The following is a 22922-nucleotide window of genomic DNA, read 5'->3' on the forward strand; positions in this document are numbered from 1 at the left end:
CTGAGCCCATCTCTACCAACCAGCACTGTCAGATGGCCACGCCCCAGGCTTCATTCAAAAAAGAGCTTGCAGCTGGAATGAGCTGGGGAAGGGAGCTTACCAACATCCCCCTGACAAGGGGGCTCCATCAGCCTCAGCTGCCAGTGAGATAAAGGGGCACCTTTCTCCCATACGTGAGATGGGAGGATGGAAGGAGGCCATTACTGAATACCCTCCACAATGTCACATGGAAAAGGGTTGTGTGGTCACCTGGGTCCCCCCAAGAACAGGGGTCACCACCCACATCTGCCAGCTCCAAAGAGCAGAGTGACATACAGAGGACTCGGCTACCATCCCACACCACACTGCAGCCAGCGAAGTGGGACTTGAACTTTCCCAGCTAGGCCCCACATCCATCAGGTCAGTGAGGCCAAGACCCGAGAAACTCACTAGTGATCCAAGCTGAGTGGAAGGGGTCCTAACAGTTTAGACGGAAGATATGACAACCAACGCTTTGTCTCACACTCAGTGCTACCTGCTTCTCTCCGCTGAGGTAGGTGGGAGGGGGAGTTGTCCAATGGGTGGAAATATGCTCCAGCTGCTCGCTTACGCTATCTTGTCAGCCATACCCACTTTTTACAACGGTCTTTGTTACTTGCAGAGTTTGGAAAGGGAGGGAGCTTTCATGACTGGTGGATCCCATGGGTTAATTAAGGTTATGTGGGCCTGAGTGGGATGGAGCACAATACCATGCCCCTCTCAGCAACACCCTCAAATCAGCGGCTGCACCTTTGCAGTGCTTGAACCCAATCACAGCAGCTACCATCCCAAACTAAGCCTCATGTCCTGACGGAGCTAGCAGCAGTCCCCTAAAAATCAGCCAATCCCCTCTGAAATCTAGTCCTCCAAAGTCAGATTGTCCACTCTAAACAAGCCCCCACCCAGACTGTCAATGTAAAGCCTATTTACATTGACAGTCTGAAAACAACTGTCCCCTACATGAATGCGACAGCAGTGCCACAAAACTCAGCCATCTCCCGCACCCTCTCAATATCCTGAGCCTCCCATCCAGCCCTCTAGGATCAGACAAAATCCCATTAGGACCAGGACCACTTTATACACCAGCACAAATGCATTTTTAGAGTATCAATAGAAGTGTACTCAGATAAAGAATGGTTCAAAAACACAGCAAAATGGATTCCTCAGACTTTCACCTCAAGAGCCCCCGAGTCACGTCTTTCCAACCTAACAGGCTAAATAAGTTTGATGGGCTCAGACTAGTTTGGAAATTGACCCACAGTTCAGCACAACTGGTGAATTTCTTTTAGGAGAGGCCCAAACTTGAACGCCAGCGGGTTAGAATTAAGGTGCATCAGCAGCCTGAGGGGCTCAGGACTGGCTCAGCCAGGGTTACAAATTGTCAGGATTGAGGTGCACTGTCAGAGTAGCATGAGTGGCCCAGGATTGTCCCAGCATGGGGTGGCTACTTGCAATTCCCCATCCCATCAGTCAAACTCCCTTGTAATCGCCCTGCTGTGTCACACAACAGTACCAGGAGGAGTTATCAGGCTAGCATTGCCACGGTAACTCCCAGGACACTTCAACAAGCTGGGCTGGCCCTGGTTCATCCTAAGAGCCTCACGATGTCCTGGGGACAACATACACTAAAACACTCCAAAACCCACACAACAAAACGCAAGTGGAGCTCATTGCAGGATACCCTTCACTCCAGCAGCTCAGAGCAGGGAGGGATTTTGCATCTCAAACAGCACCCTGACAGGGTTTCTCAAACTACACAACACAGGACTCAAACAGCGCCACCCTGTGGGGAGCAAGGTAGATTATGGAAGATAAGCAAGAACAAAGAAACTTCCAGTTGAAGAGCAGAAAGAGCAAAAAACTAAGCAATCTGGACAATATGGCAGAAGTGCCTGGAAACCTGGGAAGTGCCTAACTGTGTGCTCTGCTGCTGCCACCTGCTCTCAGCAGGCAAGGCCAGGGGGTTCAGACAGGAGGCTCACACTCTGCCAGGGAGATGCACCTAGGAATGCCAAGCATGGGTGCTTTACAGACATGAACCAATAAAGCCCACAGCCTCCCTGTGAGGTGGGTCAAGATTATTTGTCCCATTTCACAGATGGTGAAACTGAGGCACAGAGCAGCAAAGTGACTTGTCCAAGATCAGTGCCAGGAATGGAAGCCAGGGGATGCTGAGCTTGCAGCTCCTGGAGAGAAGAAGGCCAGGCTCCCCTTCAGCCCTCAGCACATTCCCGGCGGCACAGGCCTTTCCGAGCACCGCACCGGGTGCACATTCAACTCGCAAACTGCTAATGTGTGTCCTTAATAGGCTTCTGTGTCCATGGAAACCCAGGGCAGGGGAGGCGGGATTAGCGGGGCCGACTGGCCCCAGCAGCCAAGTTCATGTGGCCAAGCGCTAAATGTGAGTGGCAGTCCTTGCCGGGCGGCTATTGTTGTGGCTGGCTGTTGGGTGCCTCTCTGGGCAGAGCCCCCGCTGGGATCCCTGCCACTCCCAGGCCCATTCTCCTGAGCCTTTCTTCTCCAGGCCGCGCTAGCTTTGCCAACGCCGAGTTAGGCCTGAACAAAAGAGGCTGCTGGGGACAGCTTCTCTTGGGGCCTGATTACCATGGTAACCCTGGCCCCTCCAATCCCAGCTGCTGGATCAGATTAGTGCGAGCTCTAATGCTCTTCTGCAAAGCGCTCAGCACAGACACAAAGACACCCTGCTGCGGCCAGTCTCACCAGGAGCCGGCCTCACAGGCCTGTGTGAGAGAGGGCCGCCTCACCCCCCGCCCCAGACACACACAAAACGGCCTTTCAATGCCACCTCGCTCCCCCTGTGCACACCGCGCTGGAGCAATGCTACACCTCATACCACGGCATACCCAGCACAGCAGCTCAGATCTATGCCCATACCCCACGCCCGGCCTCCAAACATCCCCCATCTCCTCCCAGATTCCACTCACCCATATTCCAACATAAGCTTGCCCAAAGAGGGAAAGAGCAATGAGCCACCCCTCACTCTTCTCATCAAAGGGGAGGGATGCACAAATCTCCCCCAATCTCACAAAAATAAGTGGAGGAGGAGGAAGGGAAGCACCCAACCTCCCCAGAGCTCGCTCGCTCCCTCCCTCCAAGGGGGTCATCTAGAGGACAGAGCCACCCCCTGATTTCTTCCAATTTCACAGACCGAGCGTTGGGCTAAACAGGAGCAGAGTTACCCCAGATTTCCCTCGCTCATGCACACAACCAGCAAAACTAAAACTAACAAGCCTTATTCTCTGAAAAACAAAATCCTTTTGAAATTCAACCACACCTCCAACAAAAGGGCATTGCAGTGCACATATGAGGTTGGGAATATATTCTGCTCACACACACACACACCCTTCACAAAAACTACCCATTATAAAAATCTTATAGTTAAGAATTTCGAGTTTGGTAGCAAATTCTCAGTTAAGGCTCCAACACCAACTTGAAGCCTGTCCCTGCCCCCACTCCATACACAGGCCAGAGACCACACCCCCACCATCCTATTTCCATATCAACTCTGCTCGCCCTCTTGTGCATATGCATTAGAATAAATTATTTCATTCTGTAATCCTGCCCAGGGACCACATGGTTGGGCGGGGAGATTCTGGCCCATCTTGGGAGGGGGTCTCAACTCCCTGTTGAGGAGATACGAGAAAGGGATGGACAGGGGGGTGTTTGTGTGCATCTGTATGCTGAGGATGGGTAGGGATGTGGAGAGAGGTCTGGGGACAGGCTGGTGCTGGGGGATGGCACCAAATACACTGGCCACGAAGAAAGGGCCAGAGTTAAAAGTGGTTTGCAATGGGTGTGTGGGGATTCTTTGGTCTGTGCACTGAGAGGTGTGAAGGCAGAGACACATTTTGAGTTTGTACTGAGAAAGGGAGGGGTTGCCCAGTAGGAACAGGAATGCAGGGTGTGATCTCCAGCCCACGCCAGGAAGGTGGGCAGAGATACTGGGAAAGGATTCAAATTAACTTCAGAATGGTCTGATTTTTTTAAAATAGCATTTACAGTTCCAACGGAGTGTGGACATACCATACAACCGTAACTGGGCACTAACAAAAGTTTTGCTGGGTGAATTGTCTTGTTTCTCCCTTTTAAATAAATATTTGTTTTAATTGTTGAAACACAGCAGATGAGTGTTTAACTTCGTGGTCAAGGCTGTAGTGATCCAACGTCTGACGTTAGAAGTTCAAGGCTTAAGTTTCTTCTATAGCTATTAGATAATGTCTTTCTCCTTGTTCAACCACTAGGCTCAGCCGTGACGGGGAAGGAAAAGGTTAAAATATCAACTCCAAATGTACTGCCGCCACAGAGCTCGGCCACAGGAGTCACATGGCAATGGGACTTTTGGAGCACTATTTGATAGTTAGGGGGTGTACGCATGTCCCCCGAGTCCCACATTCTATAGACAGAGGGTATAATGATCCCCCCAGCTCCTTCAGAAACCTTCTCTGGAGTTGGGCATCAAATCCATGGGGAGGAGGGAGGAATAATGTGGCTCTGTGGAGGAAATACATTCAGGGACAGAGTCATCCTTAGGGATACGCAGGATACACGGCTGCATGGGGCAACCAAAAATCTGGGGCACCACTGGGACCACAGGTGCGACTTCTCATCTTGCTGGGGGGTGCTCGACCCTCCCCCTCTGCTTCAGGTCCCACCCCAACTCCAACCCTTCTCCCAAGCCCCCACCCCTACTTCACACCCCCCACCTGTTTCCCCATCTCCTCTCCCCCTCCCCCCCCCCGAGCTTGAACGCCATGAATCAGCTGTTCACAGCGCTCCGAGAGCGCTGGGAGGGAGGGGGAGGAGTTGGTAAGCATGGGGCCACTGGCCCGCAGGAGAAGGGGGGGCAGAGGGGAGGAGCTTGGCGCCGGTGGGTGCTCTGCACCCACTAAGTTTTCCAGCCCCGGCGTCCGTGCCTATGACCAGGACAGCAGGTAAGAGCAGGTCGGCTCCCACACATCCAGCACGTGCTGCAGTCTCCTTACTAGGCAGAAGACAGGGGCCATATTCACAGAGCCAAATGCGCTGGGGTAGGGACACCAGTTGCGCCGGCATAGGAGCACCCGTTTAATAATCCTAAGGATGGCCCTGTTCAGAGAAAATGTTAACTGTTGGTAAGGAGCCGCCTTTTAGCCCTTCATGGCATCGCTTCTGCTGAGCCCTACTTTAGGGAGCTTTGCTAGCAGTGTCCTCCCTGAGGAAATGGGCTAAGAAGCTCTGGTAGCTGATCAGGAATTGAAGCTCTTCCCTCCCACAGTCAGCCTTAGATCTTGCTGCAGTGCTGAGAGCTCATGGGCACATGGCACTGAAGCTGCCCTCTCCCAAGTGAGCAGGCCCTGAGATGTTTAGGCAGAAGGATGTTAACCAGTTCATTAGACTGAACGTACAGTATTATCCACTTAGATAGCCTTTCAGCAGACATGCCTTGTCCTCCGGGTTTTTCCTCAAAAGGCCACAAACAGTCTAACCTTTTCAATGGCCTAGTCCCATCAGCTAACAGCTATCAGCTAACTCAGCTTACTAATACAGTCATGGGGCTTTGGGGAGGGATGGGCAGAGACTGATTCAGATGAAAATCCAGTAAAGTTTTGGAGTGAGCTTCTGCAGGTGGATATCTTGGTGAAAGTTGCAAATATTCAAATAAGAACTTTGAAGGCAGAAGTGGAGAAGGCTTCCCCATGAACAGCAGCAGATCAGCTGACCCCTGTTCATTTGAAGAGATACTACCATATCTTTTTAGAAATTGTAAAAGGAGTGATGGCTGCAAAGAATGAGACCTTCAGAAAGAGACTGAACCAGGGCTTTGGAGAGGAGCCCAGAGCAGCTCCGGAGCAGTGGAGCTGCAGGTTTTTGCCTGGAGCCGGAACGGAGCCGGAGCCCAGCTCCAAAGCCCTGGCTGGAACAGGACATAGTAAATCATGATGAACTGTAAAACTAACAGCCATGCTACCAGGTGAAATGTCATGAGGTCCTGGTGTACTAACCAAACTACTAGGACAACACAGCCTGATTTAGGGGAGGAGTAAATGGTTACTTGATCCATGCACAGGGACAGAAACTCCAAAAAGTAGATGTCCTGTGCCCATGCCAGTGCTAAGACCATCACCCTGGCTCTGTCCTGCTGAAACTTTCTCACTGCTCTGGGGATGACAGTAAAGTGAGGACAGGAGCCCCTTTCCCCCAATGTAAATGAAAGGGGCCTGATAGGCATGCCTGTGCCTGCTTGCTCTTGAGCAGATCCTTGGACACCGGGCAAATATCAGATGAACCACCAAGAGTCTGAATAACCACTCATGCTGATCTGCGCTTCTCTGACTCAGGTCATTGGCTGCAGCATCTTTGGCTCCGTGCCTGCCAGATGCAGAGTAAAGGGAATCCCTTTGTTCCAGATGTAGAATTGCCACATGACAAGTTGCCTGCTGACACAATGGAGGTGATCAAATTCCCCCCATCTGTTCGGGATGTAAATTGCGACCATGTTGTGAATAAAAATTTGCATCAGTTGCCCTTTGATCTGTGGAAGAAAGGATTTGAAAGCAAGTTTGACGAGCCTCTGCTGTAGCAAGTTTACGTAGAGCTTTGATCCCTGAAGTGGACTGTGGACAATTAAGGATCCTAATTGTGCTCTCCCAACCTAGAGCAGAGGAAATCATGCCTATCATGAGCAGGGGAGAAGGAGATTATTTTTAAGACATTCTCCAGCAGTGTCAACAAGAGTTTTTGATTAGGGGAGTGGGGAAACACTCATTTCCCAGCTGTGAAATACTAGTTTGTACATGATTCAACTACCCTTGCAAGGGTCACATCCCTGGCCTTCTAATGGATGTGCGTGTAACACAAAGGTGCAGGTGGCTATCTGGCCCAACACCTAAAGATAAAATCTCACAGGACCTTCTAGCCTGGACCTGGCTAGGTTCACTGCCTGGATGAGATCTCAAAACCTGGCCTGTGATGGGCAAGCTAGAACCCTTGTAGAATTTAAGGTTGCCACTACAAAGGTGAGAACCCAGGCTGGACAAATGTAGATTTTTCCTTGTTTACCCTCAGACTGGGAGATATATAGAAGGAGCACAGGATATGGGCCACCTCACTGAAAGGCTGAGCTCTCATAAGCAAGTCATCTAGCTATGGATACCCCTGCAGACCCAGGCAACATAGACAAGTCACAACCACCTCCATGGATCTGGTGAACACTCTGGGGGCTGTAACCAGCCTGAAGGGTTGAGTACCTTGTACTAATTGGTAATTGTCTACCACAAAGACTCTGAGGTACGTCCGGTGCTTTTTCCTTTTCAAAATGTGAAAGTAATCATCGTGAAGGTCAAGAGCCTCAAACCAGCCTGGAGGGTTAGGAGTCAGGATTAATCTCTCCAGAGAAAACCTTGCAGAATTGGATTTTCCTTATGTAATTGCTCAGTTGTTCCAATTTCTAGAATTGGGTGAAGACCGCCATTCCTTCTTGAAAAAAGGAAACAACACGTCTACGATTCTAGTTTAACTAGGCCAAGTGCTCTTCATGAAGTTCCTCATGAGAAGGCTCCCTGAAAAGGGAAGGGGGCTTGAGCTTTCTCATTGTCATGAATGGGAAGAAGTACCCCCATGCAGTGAGCTCTAAGACCTAGCAGTCCAAAGAAATTACTCAGATGCCTTTAAAAATAAAAAAGGGAGTTGTTCCCAAAGGGTGAGGAAGAAGTTGAGGATCTGGGTCCTCCAAAATTCCTTTGAGGTCCTCTGGGGCATACTCTCCCTTGCTGAACTAGATGCAGCACCAGTTCTGGCTGAGGTGGAAGGTATTTTCCTCCTCTGATGGTTTCTTTTTTTAAATTTCACTTAAAAAAAAAAAAAAAAAAAGACTGTCTAGTCCTATTGCTGGTAGCCTGATTCCAGGAAGGACTGTTGAAATTGTCCCTTGTGAAATCTAAACTATTTCCTGCAAATAAAAGCTGACTCAAGTCCAGACACCTCTCCATGGACTTTGTGACCTTAATCCTTTCCAGAACCTTTGTCCCAGAGTGGAAAAGGTTGATTTCTTTAAAAGGCAGGTCCATGACCTTGGCTTGGTGGAGAAGAGAGTTTTGGAGCCAAGAGTGTTTCTTAAGGGACCCAAGCATGTTCAAAGTCCTAGTATAGTGCTGTCTGAGACATCAATGGAAGCTTTGGGAGTATGCTTAGACACCTGGCCTTCCTCAAACAATTCCACACATCCCAGTATCTTCTCCTCAAAGGGAGCTGGTCAACATTTTTCATTCACAGCATTTTAAAAATAAAAAACAAAAGTGGCCTCTCTTTGAAAGGAAAAGCTTTTTTATATTGATTTATTTTTAATTTTCCTGGTTTTTTTGTAAAAACAAACAACCCAAACATTTGAAGTTTTGGGGGGTTGTTTTTACCCTTTCCCTCCATTTCCCCCCTTAATTATTGAGCAATGGCTAGTATTTTCCCTACATGCACTTTTTCTTTTGCCAAAGGTCAGAGACGTTTAAAAAAATCATTCATATTACTTGTTCTCAGTGGCAAAACATTTTTTTTTCCCCAAAGATTTGAATTTTTTTTTTTTTTAATTGTGATCAAAATAGAAAGTGGTTCCACTTCAAACCCAGCAACACAAATTTCAAATTTGCTCATTAAATTGTTTTTCCATTTTTCTGCTCATGAATGTGCTGGGCTCAAGATCCTGCCTTCGATTAGGCAGAAAACTTATTTCTAGCAATAGCTACCTTGGCAGCCTGGACAGCTGGAGAGTTCATACATTTTAACACCAGGGAAACCACTGTGATAATCTAGCCTGACTTCCTGCATAACACAGGCCACAGGATTTCACCTAGTAATTCCTACATCATGCCCATGCCTTCTGGCTGAGTTAGAGCATATCTTTTAGATAGACACCCAATCTTGATTTGAAGATTTAAAAGCGACTGAGAATCTTCCACATTCCTAGGCTTGTTGTGTCAGGCTTGCAGTTAACCTTCTACCTTAACACATTCAGTTGTTTGAGCCCCTTGTCCCCAGAAGTAGATGACAACTTCCCAGCTTTAAATATTTCACTTGCAGCAGAGATCACAACTGAGCTTGGGGTAGGATTCTGGAAGAACAATCCAAATCTTTCCCTGGGAACGGGCAGAAAGATCTAGGAGTCTGACAGATCAAGGCCAGATGGTGCCTGCCAAATCCTGGGAGGCTCTGGTGTCACACAGAGGAGGGGAAGGAGTAGTCATGGCAGTCTCATCAGTTGCTAAGGTACCGGGGCACCTTAGAGGATAGTCCTCACCAGTTCCTGCCTCTCAGAGTACCAATGTCTGTGGATCAGTGGTGCTACTGGATGTGGGGTCAGACAGAGGTCAGGTAGTCCCTAAGGCGACTGCCTTCTTTGGAGGAGACTTCCTGGCAGAGGAGGAGATCTAGGTCTCCTCAATTCCTTACACTAAAGATATCACAGATGCAGGAGGACCACAGGGCCAGACACAACAAGGGGTAGAATACCCCTAAGGAGGAGATCCTGGGTAACTCTTTAACGGGGCTCTTCAAGATGACAAGGTTCCAAAGATGTCATCGTATTAAAATAAGGCTCTCCATGAGGAGGAACCACAGCTGACTGGTACGGAACACTCTTTTCATAGACCTGGATATCATACCATCCTGAACTCAGATCTCAAGGGAGCTGAGAGCCGCCAAGACCAAAGGGTGGCACAGGCTTGCCTCAGAACCACAACACCAAGGAGTCATCCACACATGGCCAGAGGAAGAGCATTTTGGAGAGAGCCTCTCCAGAAACAATCCCACTGGGAGAAGCAGCTGGGGCTTGGCACAGAGAATGGTGACATCCCTTGCACCAGAGCTCTGAGGGTGTGTATTTCTGTTGGAGTGGCCAGATGAATCCGAAGGATGCTCCGAAGCAGAGGATCAATCCAATCGACCCAGATCTAAGAGGCCCTTCCTTGTGGGAAATTCTTATGATCTGAGCAGGCCAATTACATTGGGGTAGAGGTCTAGATCTAACTGCAGGATGCTTTCTGGAGCACTCCTTTTTGCCCATGAGGGTTACTGAACTGCATGAAGCTCTCCCTCCAGCCCTGTCCAAGGAACCTGGAGCCTTAGCTGGGGGAACCAATCTGAGCAGTTCCTTGTGGGGCATCTTTTAATTTTGGACATTCCCTTTATGTGTGGGTGTTTTCTCTTGGCTTCCACTCTAAGGGAGGTTTCAAAGGCACATTACACAGCCCTAGACACTCCTCCACAGAAGGTCTCCTAGAATACTGCGCCTCCAAAGCCTATGGCAGCAAGAAGTTCTGCTGTTTTCTTTTTGGGCCCTTTTAGAAGGGGCCCTTACAAGCCATCACAGCATTTCCCCCAGGCATGAAAGGCACTTTTCGTGCTTTTATGGAGTAGGGAACATAGGACAAGAGGAGCATTATTTAAAGCCAGTCTTTTTGGTAGCGTTCTCTCTCTTGGGCAAACCCTGACAAAACAAGAAATTAGAAAGGAGAAGTGTGCGTTCTTAAAACTAATTATAAAAGTACATTAAAGCTACGTACAAATGCTGTGTGTCTTACATGACTGAAGGGAGAGGTTGTTTCTGTGACACTGTTTGGAAGGCAGAGGGACGGTTACCAGATGCAGGGTATTTGTGCTCTATGGAACTTAAGGCTAAGAGAGGAGTGTGCCCCTGACTTTCAACTACTGATCAAAATGGTTCTGTGATCATTGAGCAGACTCAGGACTCCTGCAATGGTGCTCTGGAGACATCACCACGGAACATATGGATACAGCACATCTACTTTCTATGTTAGAATACAGAAAAAATGTAAAGAAGTGACTAACGTGTATATTGATTCCCAAAGCACTGAACATTTCCCCTTTCTCCCAAGACTGATTGGAAGCATTAAGCTGCTGCAAGTTACTGTGATGTATATTTTGTTCATCCCAGGATGCACATATCAATCATTCTACAAGACAAAGCAAAGATACCGGACAGCACCACTCCAAGTAGAAGAATCTAACTTTATAGGTGATAAAGAATTCCTGAAAGCTACATTGATATGACACAGCCGATTGGTGATGATACTCTCGTCCAACCCATTTTCTTCTCTCCAAACGTTAAGGCATTCACAGACCATAAAACCATCTTATGCCCTCCTCTGGGCTGCTGCTGGTGTCCTCTTTCAGAAGAGACACAGATACTGAAGTCCTCATCTGTCACGGTCATTCAACATTTCATGGCATTTTCTGCAAAAGTTAGGGTGCTAATCCCTGTGTCCTGGCAAGATTCCAACATAGATAATTACATTCTGCCTCCCTAAAATCCCCAAGAAGAAGTTCTAATTGGCTATGGTATCCTTCACTTCCTGTCCTAAACAATTGTGCAATGGTTTTGTGCACTGATAATTAAACAGTTACTGTGCTCCACCCCAGAAGCAGTGGCATATCAGCAGTAGAGCAAAACAATCCCTATCTGTAATAACTTGCATTATTTCTTAAGTGTATAAAGTGCTTTAAGGACCCTTCAAGGTGAAAGTGGTAACATTATACAGCACCTTTTACACCACAAAATGCTCACTCTTCCCAGTGCATAAGAGGCTAAGATGGAAGATCTTTATCACTTCAAATTCTACCCCACTTGTTTTCCAGCATATGACAGGCACGTGTGCTCATTGAGGACTGACTGAATTGGAGTTAGAGGAGCCCATCTGGTTTTGAATGATCAGCTGACATAAAACAGCTACAGTAAAATGCAGAACCACCTGGCGCTTTGGGCAGCTTGCTTGCCAGATTTTCTTCCAGCTTCCTAAAAATGTCACTTCTGGCCCAAGACTCAGCAAGAGAAGTTTCAGCCCAAAGGATTTCTTTTTAACAGAAAGTTACAAAGGGGTCAACCATAAGGCTGAGAATCAGAAATTGGCCAAAGCTACACAGTTTGGTTCTGGATCAGATGATCTTCTTAGTTCAGATCTAGGGTTCAAACGGAAGCCAGTTTTCAAACACCTTAACTATGAGTCTATGGGACTCCAAAGCCTCAGAAGCATCTCCGGAGAGATTCAGGGGAGGGGACAGAGCATGCAGCTTCCCCTTTCTCAGGTTCCATCTATTCCATGAGCAAGCAACTGGCTTCTGTTCAAAATCATTACAGGGCAGGCACGTCTGGCCACAACCCTCTGCATGAAAATTCCAGCCACCCAAACCTTTTGCTGACCTGTGGTTTAGCTGATCACCAGGAAGCACCGCTTCCTGCCCAGCAGAGAGAGAGCCCTGATCCAACTTCATCCATCAGACTTACCTTCCCAAACTGCTCAAAATACTGTTTCACATCCTCCACGGTAGTGTTCACAGAGAGACCCCCCACAAATATCTTCTTCGTCCGCGTTACCATCTGGAAAGGGGAGGACAGGGATTCATGGGAGAAACAGTTAGCAGAGAACAAGATCTGTCTCCAAAACCTCCTCTTTTATAAGCTGAAGAACATGCTGTGCACTGTATTCCACTGGGAGATTGCCCGCAGCAAAGGAGCAGAAAGTCCCCCAACGAAACACTGTATCTAATGGAGGACGTTTCAGGCCTCAGAAATGTCATACTGTGAAACTCCATCACTCAAGTGCAATCTCAGACCTGCTCAAACATGCACCGTATTGCTGTAGGGTGACCAGATGTCCCGATTTTATAGGGACAGTCCCGATTTTTTGGTCTTTTTCTTATATAGGCTCCTATTACCCCCCACCTCCATCTCGATTTTTCACATTTGCTGTCTGGTCACTCTATATTGCTGTCTCCTTCCCTCCCTAACCCCCAGCATGCACAAGCTCACCACCTGCCCGTGGGACTTGCCAGGGCACTGCCACTAATCTCTCATCTAACCCCCTGGGGACGGGTCCAGCATGTTAAAGTCTTTCCCCCACTAATCGTTCAGTCACCCACTTTCACAAACCTCCTCGCAGACACACAGAGTGCTGCCATCTCCTTCCCCACCCTCCCGTCACTCACACAGGGCACTGGTGTCACCCAGCCAATCCCCAGCTCACCCTCCCTCCCTGCAGTGAAATGGGAAAGCAGAGCATGGCTGTGATGTGAGGTGGAGATCTCCATGGCCCACGGGTCTGCAAATTGTGCAGTGTCCAGTCCTACAGGGAACAAGCGCCGCTCCACTCCCACTCCCAAGCCACCAGTTTAAGGAGCCTGAGGAAACTCCCAGTTAAGCCTTCCTTTGCCTCCTCCCAAATGCACAAGAAGAAACCCTGCCCTTTCTCTCCCCCCAGCCACAGGATACTGAGGAGGAATAACCGAGGGGGGCGATGGCTGCTAGGATGATGCACACTGGTGTCCTTTGAACTGACGCTCCAGCTGCATCCTCCCCTCAGCCCCTTGGCCACACCCCTGCTCTAGCAGGAATACACAGTCCTAATAACCCCAAGGAGCACAGGGCTAATCCGCAGCAATTCCATGGCTTGGAGAGCAGCCTGTTCTAACACTAAAGCACCTTCTGTCACCAAACTGCTTAATGGAATTAACCCAATTCCTACCATGTGCTTCCTGGCTCGTTACTCAGGATACCTGCTCACTAATTGTTCTCAGCTCCTGATCCCCTGTGCTTTCCTCCCCCACATCAGTCTCTTCTTCCACTCTGCAATTCTCTCCTCTCCTCAGCAACCCTTTCTCCCGCTGCAGTACTTGGGGTGAGATTGTAGGCTCTCGTCCCCCAGCCCAGTTAAGCGAGACCCCCAAATCTGTATTGCACTTTGAAGGCAAGTTGCCAATTTGCTCTTCCCTCTGCAGTTAAAAGTTTCCCATTGAGCATCTGGTAGAACCCCCACAGCTGCTCACGTCCACCAAGCGCCCACCTTCCTGGTGCACATCAAGCCCAACGTCCTTCTCTCTCTGGCCTTACTAGTGCTGGTGTGCACCTTGCCATTCCACAAAATGAAGTTCTTTCTCCCACACCTCTCCCCAGGTCATCCTACATGTCTCCTGCCACGGATTGGAACTACTTCATGTTTCTTGCAGGCCCTCAGGTTCCAGATACAGGCTACCAAAGAGCAGAAGGTGCTACGTTCTTGAGCAGAGTTCTGCATTTCATCAGCTCCACTCACGAAGCATGCTCTAACCACAGTGGAGTGGACCTTGGGCTGTTCCAACCCCACACTGGCAATCACAAGAGCATCACAACGCTCCATAGTGAGCCAGATCAGGCACAATGGAATGCAAGTCTAGAGGTGGAGCATCAAAGGTCATCATTAAAGTAGGAACTAAGCCTGAGTATCAAGCATCAAAGCCTTAAGGACCAGTGCTGGCAGGTGCACCAAGATGCCCTTCCAGCATACTCTGGACAAAAGCACAAAGAGGATTTAAGTTTATTGAATTGCACCTTTTCAATTTGTAAAAGCTGCACATGCTACCTACCTTGGGCTGTGCTCGGCGGGGGAATGCTACTTTTGGGTCGATCTGAAAGAGACATGGGAGAGAGAAAGCAGGTGAACACACTTTAATTGCCTACATTTAATTTATTAATATAAGCTCTCCACAAACTTTGCCCAACTGATAGTTTGCCAGACCCAAGAAAGACACCTAATGAGCATAAAGTAGACTGCAGACAATTTTATCTTCTGATAGAAGTGTGATCCCTGGAGACTACAGTTCCCAGCATGCAATGTTCCATCTGAATGTGAGCAGCAGCAGTTCAGCACAAGATGGAACACCACAGGCTGGGATTAGCAGTCTCTGTTAGCCAGTCCTCTGCATTCACACTCTACCTTGGCCATCCTGCACCAGCAATGTCATATTAAAGTGCTCTTTATTCTCCCCTTCACTCTGGCTAAGAGTGCAGAGCTCACCTGGTTAATAGTGGATCAGGAAACGGTCAGCACATAAAAAGCTAAGAACTTCATCCCCAAAAGCATGGATTCACATGAGAAGGGAAGATGTGAATTAAACAGAAGAGTCCCAAGGACAGAAAGTTGCAATACGGACTGATACAGACTCTTGTCATCAAATCACACAGTATACTACTGCCCCTTCTGCAGGTTATATGCTTTACAATAAAAACAATCAGTTCCAATCATCCCACTGTGCTAGATGCGCCTATCTGTTTGGTTTATTAATAAACTTGCTGTCCACTGGAGTGCCTGTATCTCAGCCCCAATATCCAGGTGGTGCACATTCTGCTGAGGTCAGCAATGGATGAACACATGGCTGCACTATTATTAACACCACCACAACTTAAACTAGGAAAATACTAATGCACTGAAAACCAAACACCCACTATAATACACACATACACATACACACATACACACACACAGATTCATACACACAGATACAGCAACTCTTGTGATGTCACCTTTACATTAGAAATGATCCAAATCTACAAATCAGCTTAGAGAGCCCTGTTCTAAAAGAGGGTCTTTCAGCCCACAGTTGGAAAGGCTGTAGCTGGGAGAGGAGCTGAGAAGTTTGCCCCATTAGCCCAGCAGCTCAAACAGCCCGCAAGGAAACGGCAGCTCTCCAGCTCCTCTCACTGCTATTGTTCTACTTTCCAGCCTGGCTTTTCTCCCTTCGTTCATCCTTTCATTTATCATACAGAACCCAAAGCTCAGTACCTCTTCAGATCACTCCCCTCTGCCTTCCCACCTCCATCCTGATTCACAACCTAGAACATAAATAAACTCAGCGTGTAAGTAAACAGAGGCAAAAGTGAAGAACATAAATAAACCTCCCCTTATGACTGCCAAACACAGAGAGCAACATACCCTCTTGGTGCCTCATAGGGACATCTGAGCACCTTTCCCTTCTCCTCCCCCTTCCTCCCACTCCAATCCTCTGGCTTCCTGGCTAGTGCAGAAATCCTCAGTGAATTCTGAGTACAGAGGACGGCAGGAGACCAAGAGGCTGATGGCAGATAATAAGCAAAAACAATAATCTACTGTCTTTTAGTTCTCAGCCAGTGTCATTCAGCTCCTGCCAAGAAGATGCTTTCATACACAGCAAAGTTAAGCCCAGGCCTCATTTTTTCATTACCCTGAGTGTGATAAACTGGGTAGAGATAACATATCCACCTGGCTAGAGGGGGCAGGCAGTAATTTCACAAATTCTTCTGCACAACTAGCTATTGTTGCTGGTAAACCGAGGCCTGACCAACCAACTGCAGACGCGCAACTGAAAGTGCACAGAAGAGAGAGCGTTCAATACAAGACTCAAAGTACTAAAAGGGGACTATTCCTCAAGTGCAGGAATTTTCATAATTAAAGGAGAAGTGGTGGTAATCTCTTCCTGTATCCCTGGTATTAAAGCCAATAATCTGGTAGAGTTTTACTTCTGTGTCAGTTATGGATGTGATAAAAAGATTTGTACACAAGGAATTCAGAGTTCCTCAGATAACGTCCTAAAAAATTTAACCAGTATTAGACAGTGGTTGGGGGTGTTATTTAAGTACTTGTCATTTCATTTCAAGTTACTAACCTTTAGGGACAAATTGTGCCCATGGTTATATCCATGGAATCCCACTGACCTCACAAGTGTAAACACAACTGGGCCCTTCATTACCACTTTTCAGGCCACGTAACACTGTTTAATTCCCATGTAAGCTCATATAACTACATTTAACTTGCTGACATCATTATCCATTAGCTGGGATCTGAAGTGATTCAAAAAAGCACAACTGTCATCTCTCTAGTGCCAGTTAATAGTGAATCTGAAAATGCCTACAGCACCCCTTTCACACACACAAATAAAAACAGCAAAAGCAAGAAAACCTCAAACACATCACTGTTTCTAGGGCACATACAGAAACTGAAGGCAGCAGCCCGCTGCAGCTTTACAAAGGCACGCAAATCTTTTACCTTGAGACGGCAAAGCCAACTCTCATATCAAGCATTTCCATAAATAACCCCTGTAGACTGCTATCTAGCTTACAAACAAAGAGACGTCTGAAAGGCACAAGGTTTCCTCCAGAGAATCAGGCCAACAACATTAATTACAATAGGAAGAATCAGAAAACAATGAAGCAACAAGTTGGGCAGACATTATCTACCAAGTGCTGTTTACCAGGAGACACCAAGCAGGGTGTAGTTTCAGGACACTGGGCCTTTTCCTACAAAGTTTTATAAAAGCCTAAGTTAGGATTCAGATGAGTTGGTGACATTTAGTCCATGACTAACAGCAGAGACTTTCAACTAAAGGGGGGGGGGGGGAGAAAAACAAAAAAACCCACACATCTGAGGCTCCACACAGGGCTACAAAATCAGCATGTTTTAAGGAAATTGAGAGCCACTGAACTGCACATATAGATCAGTCTTAGATCCTAATCCAGCAATTACCAGGCAACATACCCCAAAACATTCAGCCCAGATTTAAACTTTAAAAATAAATAATAATAATAAAATTAAAAAAAAATCAAAGTTCCTGACAAAGAAAGGACTCTAGAGAAACTGCCACCATTCTTCTTGTTTCCACAACATACAATCAGCAAGCCAGATGCATCAGAGAATTTCAATGGCTGGCCAGACCCACATGTTCTTTACACCACAAGTCCCTTCTCTTCTCCTTTAGCACACTTACCCATTCCCCATCCCCTCCCCTTCCTGGGCCCAGCCAGAGGATTGCAGAATTGCTTTAAGACCAGAAGCAGCATTGGTTTAGACAGGTAAGAATGGAGACCATAGATTGCATCTCACTTCTGTCCCAGAAATACTCTTGGGATTGCTGCCACCATCAACATCCATCACTCACCTTTTCAAGAGTGAACTAGGCCAGTCCCACAGATTCACCATCAGACCCCACATTTACATGGACTATAAAATAAAACAAGCCTGCCCCCACCCCAAAACATTTCATCATAATTCTCTCCGCAAAGCAAAACTAACTTTGCACCACTCTCATGAGAGGATGAGGTTTTTAAGACTCATGGCAATCTGCACGCTGCAAAGGCGGCTGGAATAGGTTTAACCAGAAGCTCCCATGGGGAGGAAGGTCCTGTATACATCAAAGGGAACGATCCATGCAGTTAAACAGGAACAGACATAAATCTCACCGCAGCTCATGCTGTAAGCCTCAAGAAAGGGGTCTCTCCCTCCCGCTCTCTCTATTCAACTCAGATAAAGAATTTGATGCCTGAACTGCCTCACTAGACTTCAAGTTACACATGTGGACTTTTCATTAGTTCATGGCTGGAACGGGAACTTCTTTTTTTCCTCCATGTGCCCCCACCACTTGTATCCCCACCTCTGGGGCAGTATTAAGAAAGAGGAATTTGACAGAACAAAAGTCACTAAAACTACTCAGACAAAAGATCTCTACAACCCAGTCCCAAAACACAGATCCTACATATCTCCCTGATGCCAAGGGCTTGCAATGCAGGAACTGACAGTCTATGTTAAGAGACCCAATGACTCTACAAAAAACTATCTACAAGTTCACAAAGTGGCTAGAACAGCCTGTAATTGCAAGAACTGATGCACCACCCTGGGGGATGGAGGCACCACTGATATCTCAAAAAGCAGAAGATGGCCCACAAAGGCACCTTCTAAGCACACTAGGAGACAATAAACTTCAGGAATTCATGGCCATTGCAAATTTGTATCCTGGGGAAGCCATAAGAGAGCATGAGGCAACAACTCCTCAACACAAAGGGATATGGGTCTATAACAGGGGTTCTCAAACTGGGGGTCATGACCCCTCAAGGAGTTGCAAGGTTTTTACATGGTAGGTTGCAAGCTGCCAGCCTCCACCCCAAAACCCTGCTTCACCTACAGCATTTATAATAGTATTAAATATTTTTTAAAAAATGCATTTTTGATTAATAAAGGGGGTCGCACTCAGGGGTCACCAATACAAAAATTTGAGAACCACTGGTCTATAGCATCACCAGAGAGAACAGGCCTAGCTCTTTGTAAGGGTCAACCGCCCATCATGGAGGGGTTACACCTATGGCAAAATAGAAGGTGACTGGTGCACGCAAGAGACAAGAAAAGCCTACCAAAGGCTGCGGGGTGCTGTATTTCCATAAGGGACTAAGAGAGGGCATCACATGAGAGTGTGAAGCTCTGTATGTCCTCTCCACTTAGGGGGCAGTTGCCCCCATAGACACTGTTAGTTTCACATGGACACACTTTTTCTTGTGCAGTCCTGAATGTATTCAGTCTTTTCAACTCACAAAGTGCCACAATCAGTTTCTCAAAAGGGATCTTGCAATCAGTAGGCAGAATGGAAAAATCATAATCTGAGATTCATAATCAATACTCCAGCATTCACAAGCCAATCCATACTTGGTCATCCATAGCTCAGAAGAGCAGCCAGTTAACAAACCATCACCAGGATCCAGAAGGGTGGGATAATTCTTTATCAGTAATCAATAGTTTATAACCCCTCATTGGGAATCAAACACCACAATCAATCAGTGCTCTCAGCACTGAGGTTCAGTTGACAAATGAACCCCCTTAGATGGGAGAAGAAACCTCACCGTCTTGGAGTCCAGCTCATGTCTGGATTGGGCCAGAACCTTGTCCACACCGGCCTGGTCCATGAATGTGACAAACCCGAACCCCCTGAACCCCGAATCCCAGGCGGGAGATGGGGGGGGAAGAAGGAAAAAAAAGAGAGAAAGTTGGTTAAAGTCGGGCCCGGCTCTGGCGAGGAGCAAAGGAGGAGCAGGGGCCGGTCTTCTCACCTGGATCTCTTTGTCAGCGGGTCCCGCATCACCAGACACTCCTTCACCTCCCCGAACTGGCTGAAGTATTCTCTCAAGCCCTCTGCAACCAGAACACAAGGCCATGGGCCCCTACCCAGCGCCGGCCCCCCGGGGCTCCCTCCCCACCGCGCCGCCCGGCCCACGGAGAAAGCGCCCCAGATCCAGAGCCGACCCCTGGTGGCGAACCGCGACGCGCCCACACACACACACACACGAGTTCGGGGGCGGCCGCGGCTGTCCGCCCCCCCAGGAAGAGGCATCGAGGGAGCCCTACAGAGCGGGGTCCCCCCGGGAATAACAGCCCCGGGCCGGGCCGAGCCGAGCCGGGCAGAGCCCCGACCCCGCTCCGCCCGGGGAGTTGGGAAAGTTTGGGTGGCAGGTGCCCGGTCCGGAGTTCGGCCGCGGCGAGCGGCCCCTGCCCGGCGGGCCTCACCTTGCGTGGTTTGCCAGCTCAGTCCCCCGATGAACATTTTGCTGTGGGAGACACAAAAAGAGCCGTGAATGGAGCGGGGCGGCCGGGGGGCAGCCGGGGGTCCGGGCCGAGCTAGCCGGCGGCGGGAGGGGGGCAGCAGGCGGGGCGGGCTGCCCGGCTCCAGCGGGGAACCGGACCCGGCGCGCCGCGGATGCGGGACGAGCTGCCCAGGCTCGGGAGCGGGTACGGGGGGGGGAACCCAGCGCGGCCCCCCCCGGGGGGGGGGGCGGTGCGGGCTGCCCGGTCCCGGGGTCAGCGCGTGGCCTTATGCTCGGCTCGGGGGAGGGGGGCTCGGGTCCGGACTCCGGCGGCAGCCGGCGGCGGCAGGGTGAGCTCGCAGGCATCGGCCATGTTGGCAGCGGCCACCGCCAAGCCTGTCCGGGCCACGAGCTCGTGGGGAGCGGGGGGCTGGCTGGAGCCGGGGGTGGTGGGAGAGGCGCGCTGCCGGCCCCGGCTCCCGCCCCCCGCCGCGCCGGGTGGAGCGGTACCAGGGATCGTGCGGGGAGTCCGGGGAGGCGAGGCCGGGCTGGCTGGCTTCTGTCTCCATTCGGACCTCTTCTCCCTGCGAGGAGCAGAGCCGCACTCCCGGGGCAGATGAGCGCTGGAAAAGGGGCCGGACGGACAGGCCATGCTGCCCCCTCCCCCGACCCCTCTCAGCCAGGCGGGGAGGGAGGGAGGAGGGCCCGGCGGGGACAACCTGCCCAGCTCCTCCCACCCCCGGCGGGCGGGCAGCCGGCGTGCGCATAAAACCCAGCCGGCTGCTGCCTGCCTAGCCGCCTGCTCCGGGGGGACGGCAGCGAGCGGGGCTCGGGGAGAGCCGCGTCGCGGCCAGGCAAGTAGAGCGGAGTCGACCCGTCTGCGGCTGGTACAGCCCGGGAGAGGAGCAGGGATGGGACCCCGTGTGCGCTCCCCACCTGGCCCCCTTCTCCAGCCCGGGGGGAGGGAGCCAGCCTGTAGCCGGCGTACGGAGGATCTCACCTGGCTCGCCATGGAGGGGCTGCTGGGGCTCCTGCAGCGCGGTGCGTGCAGCTAGAGACAAAGGGGGCCTGGAGCTGGCCCTGGGGAAGCTTGTGCTGAATCGCTCCTGGCTCTGGCGTGCTACCGTGCGGGTCTCCGCTGCCCTGCGGGACCCGGCAGCGCGTCCTAGAGCGGGGGAGCGGAGCTATTTCTGCCAGGAAAGCCGCGTAACAAGACCAGAAGCGCTGGCTGCAGTTGGGACTGTTCAAACGTGGGGGCTTAAAACGGGGCTGGAGCGGCCTAACTTTAGGCACTCACGTTTGAAACCATGGCACCGGGCGGCACAAAAGGAAACTGGGCTGTGAAAGCCCCCGAGAGGCTTCTGTGGAGAGCCCTGCAGCTGGAGCCTGGCTGGCTCAGATCCGTGTGTGGGTTTAGCTTTGTTAGTCCGCCTAAAACTTGCCTTTGCGCTTCTTTCACTTACCCTGAACGGAGGCCAAATGCCCCAGTGAGCCTGAGTGTGGCAGGAATGTGAGTACTCCTCTCCAGTGCTGCCTTGCACACCTGGGACATCACCTCCAGCCTGATCCACCAGGGCACAGAGGAGAAGCTTGGTCTGAGAGGGTTAAATCAAATTGACAACAATAAGAGAGATCCCAGACCTGAAGAAGAGCCCTCTGTAAGCTCAGAAGTTGATCCAATAAAAGATATTCCCTCACCTACCTTGTCTCTTTAATATCATGGGACCAACACTGCATACAGTAACACATGACACAAACAAAGCCTGAAGCAGAACCTGCATGTTGTGGCATGTACCTTATTTAAACAAGACTGCTGACACCCCCCACCCCAACACACACACCCCTTCCTTGCTGCTGGTGCTTCTGTGGGACTCATATATCCACAGTATCCCACAAGTGTTCACTAAACTAGGGGTTCTCAATGTTCTCTTTTCTGAGGCCCCCCCTTCTCCCCTAAGATGCAATTAAAAACTCCATGGCCCATCTCTACCACAACAACTGTTTTTCTGCATATAAAAGCCAGGGCAATTGTCCAGAGACCTACATGACAGGGGGGCCTGCAAAGCTAATTTGTTTAGACTCTGGCTTCAGCCTCAGGTGTGGAGGCTCAGGGTCCTAGGCTGCAGAGCCATGGGGTGGGGATTTGGCTTTCTACCTGGGCCCCAGCAATTGTAATACTGGCCTAGCTTGGTGGACCCTCTGAAACTTGCTTGTAGCCCCCTTCCCTCCCCCCAGGGGGCACCGGACCCCTGATGGAGAACCTCTGCACTAAATGATACCTTACCTTTACTCCTCACAATCCATGGGCAGCATTATCCCCATTTTACAGATAAGGGAATGAGGCACACATGTGAAGTGACTTTACCAAGGCCACACACTTAGTCTCGGGCAGAGCTGGAGCATGAACCCAGGAAGTCCTCACGAAGTCCTTTGCACAGTCCCTTGACCACAGTGTCTCCTTAGTACGATTGATTAGAGATCTACTGCCCTTTCAATCACCAGAATGGAGACAGACTAGTGTAACTTTTTCCCCCTCAACATATTTTCTCTATTTAGATTCATGTTCCTGTGCCCATCACTGTAGTACTTGTATCCTGGTACTTTACTCAACTGTTATCACTATCCAACCAGACTCTGAGTGATCACCTCCCTTTAAAATAGAGACAGCACCTTTACCAGCTCCTATCATTACCAAGGGACTATAATTACAGCAGAATAATATTTTTTATGAGGTACTGTGGGCCAGGACTACAACAGCAGGGGTATGTAC

General features: G+C 49.6%; 1 protein-coding gene across 8 annotated transcripts in view; it reads right to left on the reverse strand.

Moving 5' to 3' along the window:
- MSI1 (musashi RNA binding protein 1) overlaps positions 1–21847 on the reverse strand; it is a 39223-nt gene extending 17376 nt beyond the window's left edge. For 4 of the 8 annotated variants that reach the window (XM_054006591.1, XM_054006590.1, XM_054006586.1 and 1 more), the window contains exons 1-6: positions 21616–21847; positions 20136–20176; positions 19682–19763; positions 19475–19559; positions 14422–14463; positions 12308–12400 (exon numbers count right to left, since the gene is read on the reverse strand). In XM_054006591.1, the coding sequence (XP_053862566.1) occupies positions 12308–12400; positions 14422–14463; positions 19475–19559; positions 19682–19763; positions 20136–20176; positions 21616–21704 (432 nt within the window). In that variant the 5' untranslated portion in view covers positions 21705–21847. Of the gene's footprint in view, positions 1–12307; positions 12401–14421; positions 14464–19474; positions 19560–19681; positions 19764–20135; positions 20177–20662; positions 20861–21615 lie in introns of those variants that run through there. The other 4 variants (XM_054006592.1, XM_054006587.1, XM_054006593.1 and 1 more) reach the window with 2 other exon arrangements.
- Positions 21848–22922: the final 1075 nt, after the last annotated feature.

The sequence above is a fragment of the Malaclemys terrapin genome, chromosome 16, assembly GCF_027887155.1.
Source record: "Malaclemys terrapin pileata isolate rMalTer1 chromosome 16, rMalTer1.hap1, whole genome shotgun sequence".
Classification (NCBI taxonomy): domain Eukaryota; kingdom Metazoa; phylum Chordata; order Testudines; family Emydidae; genus Malaclemys; species Malaclemys terrapin.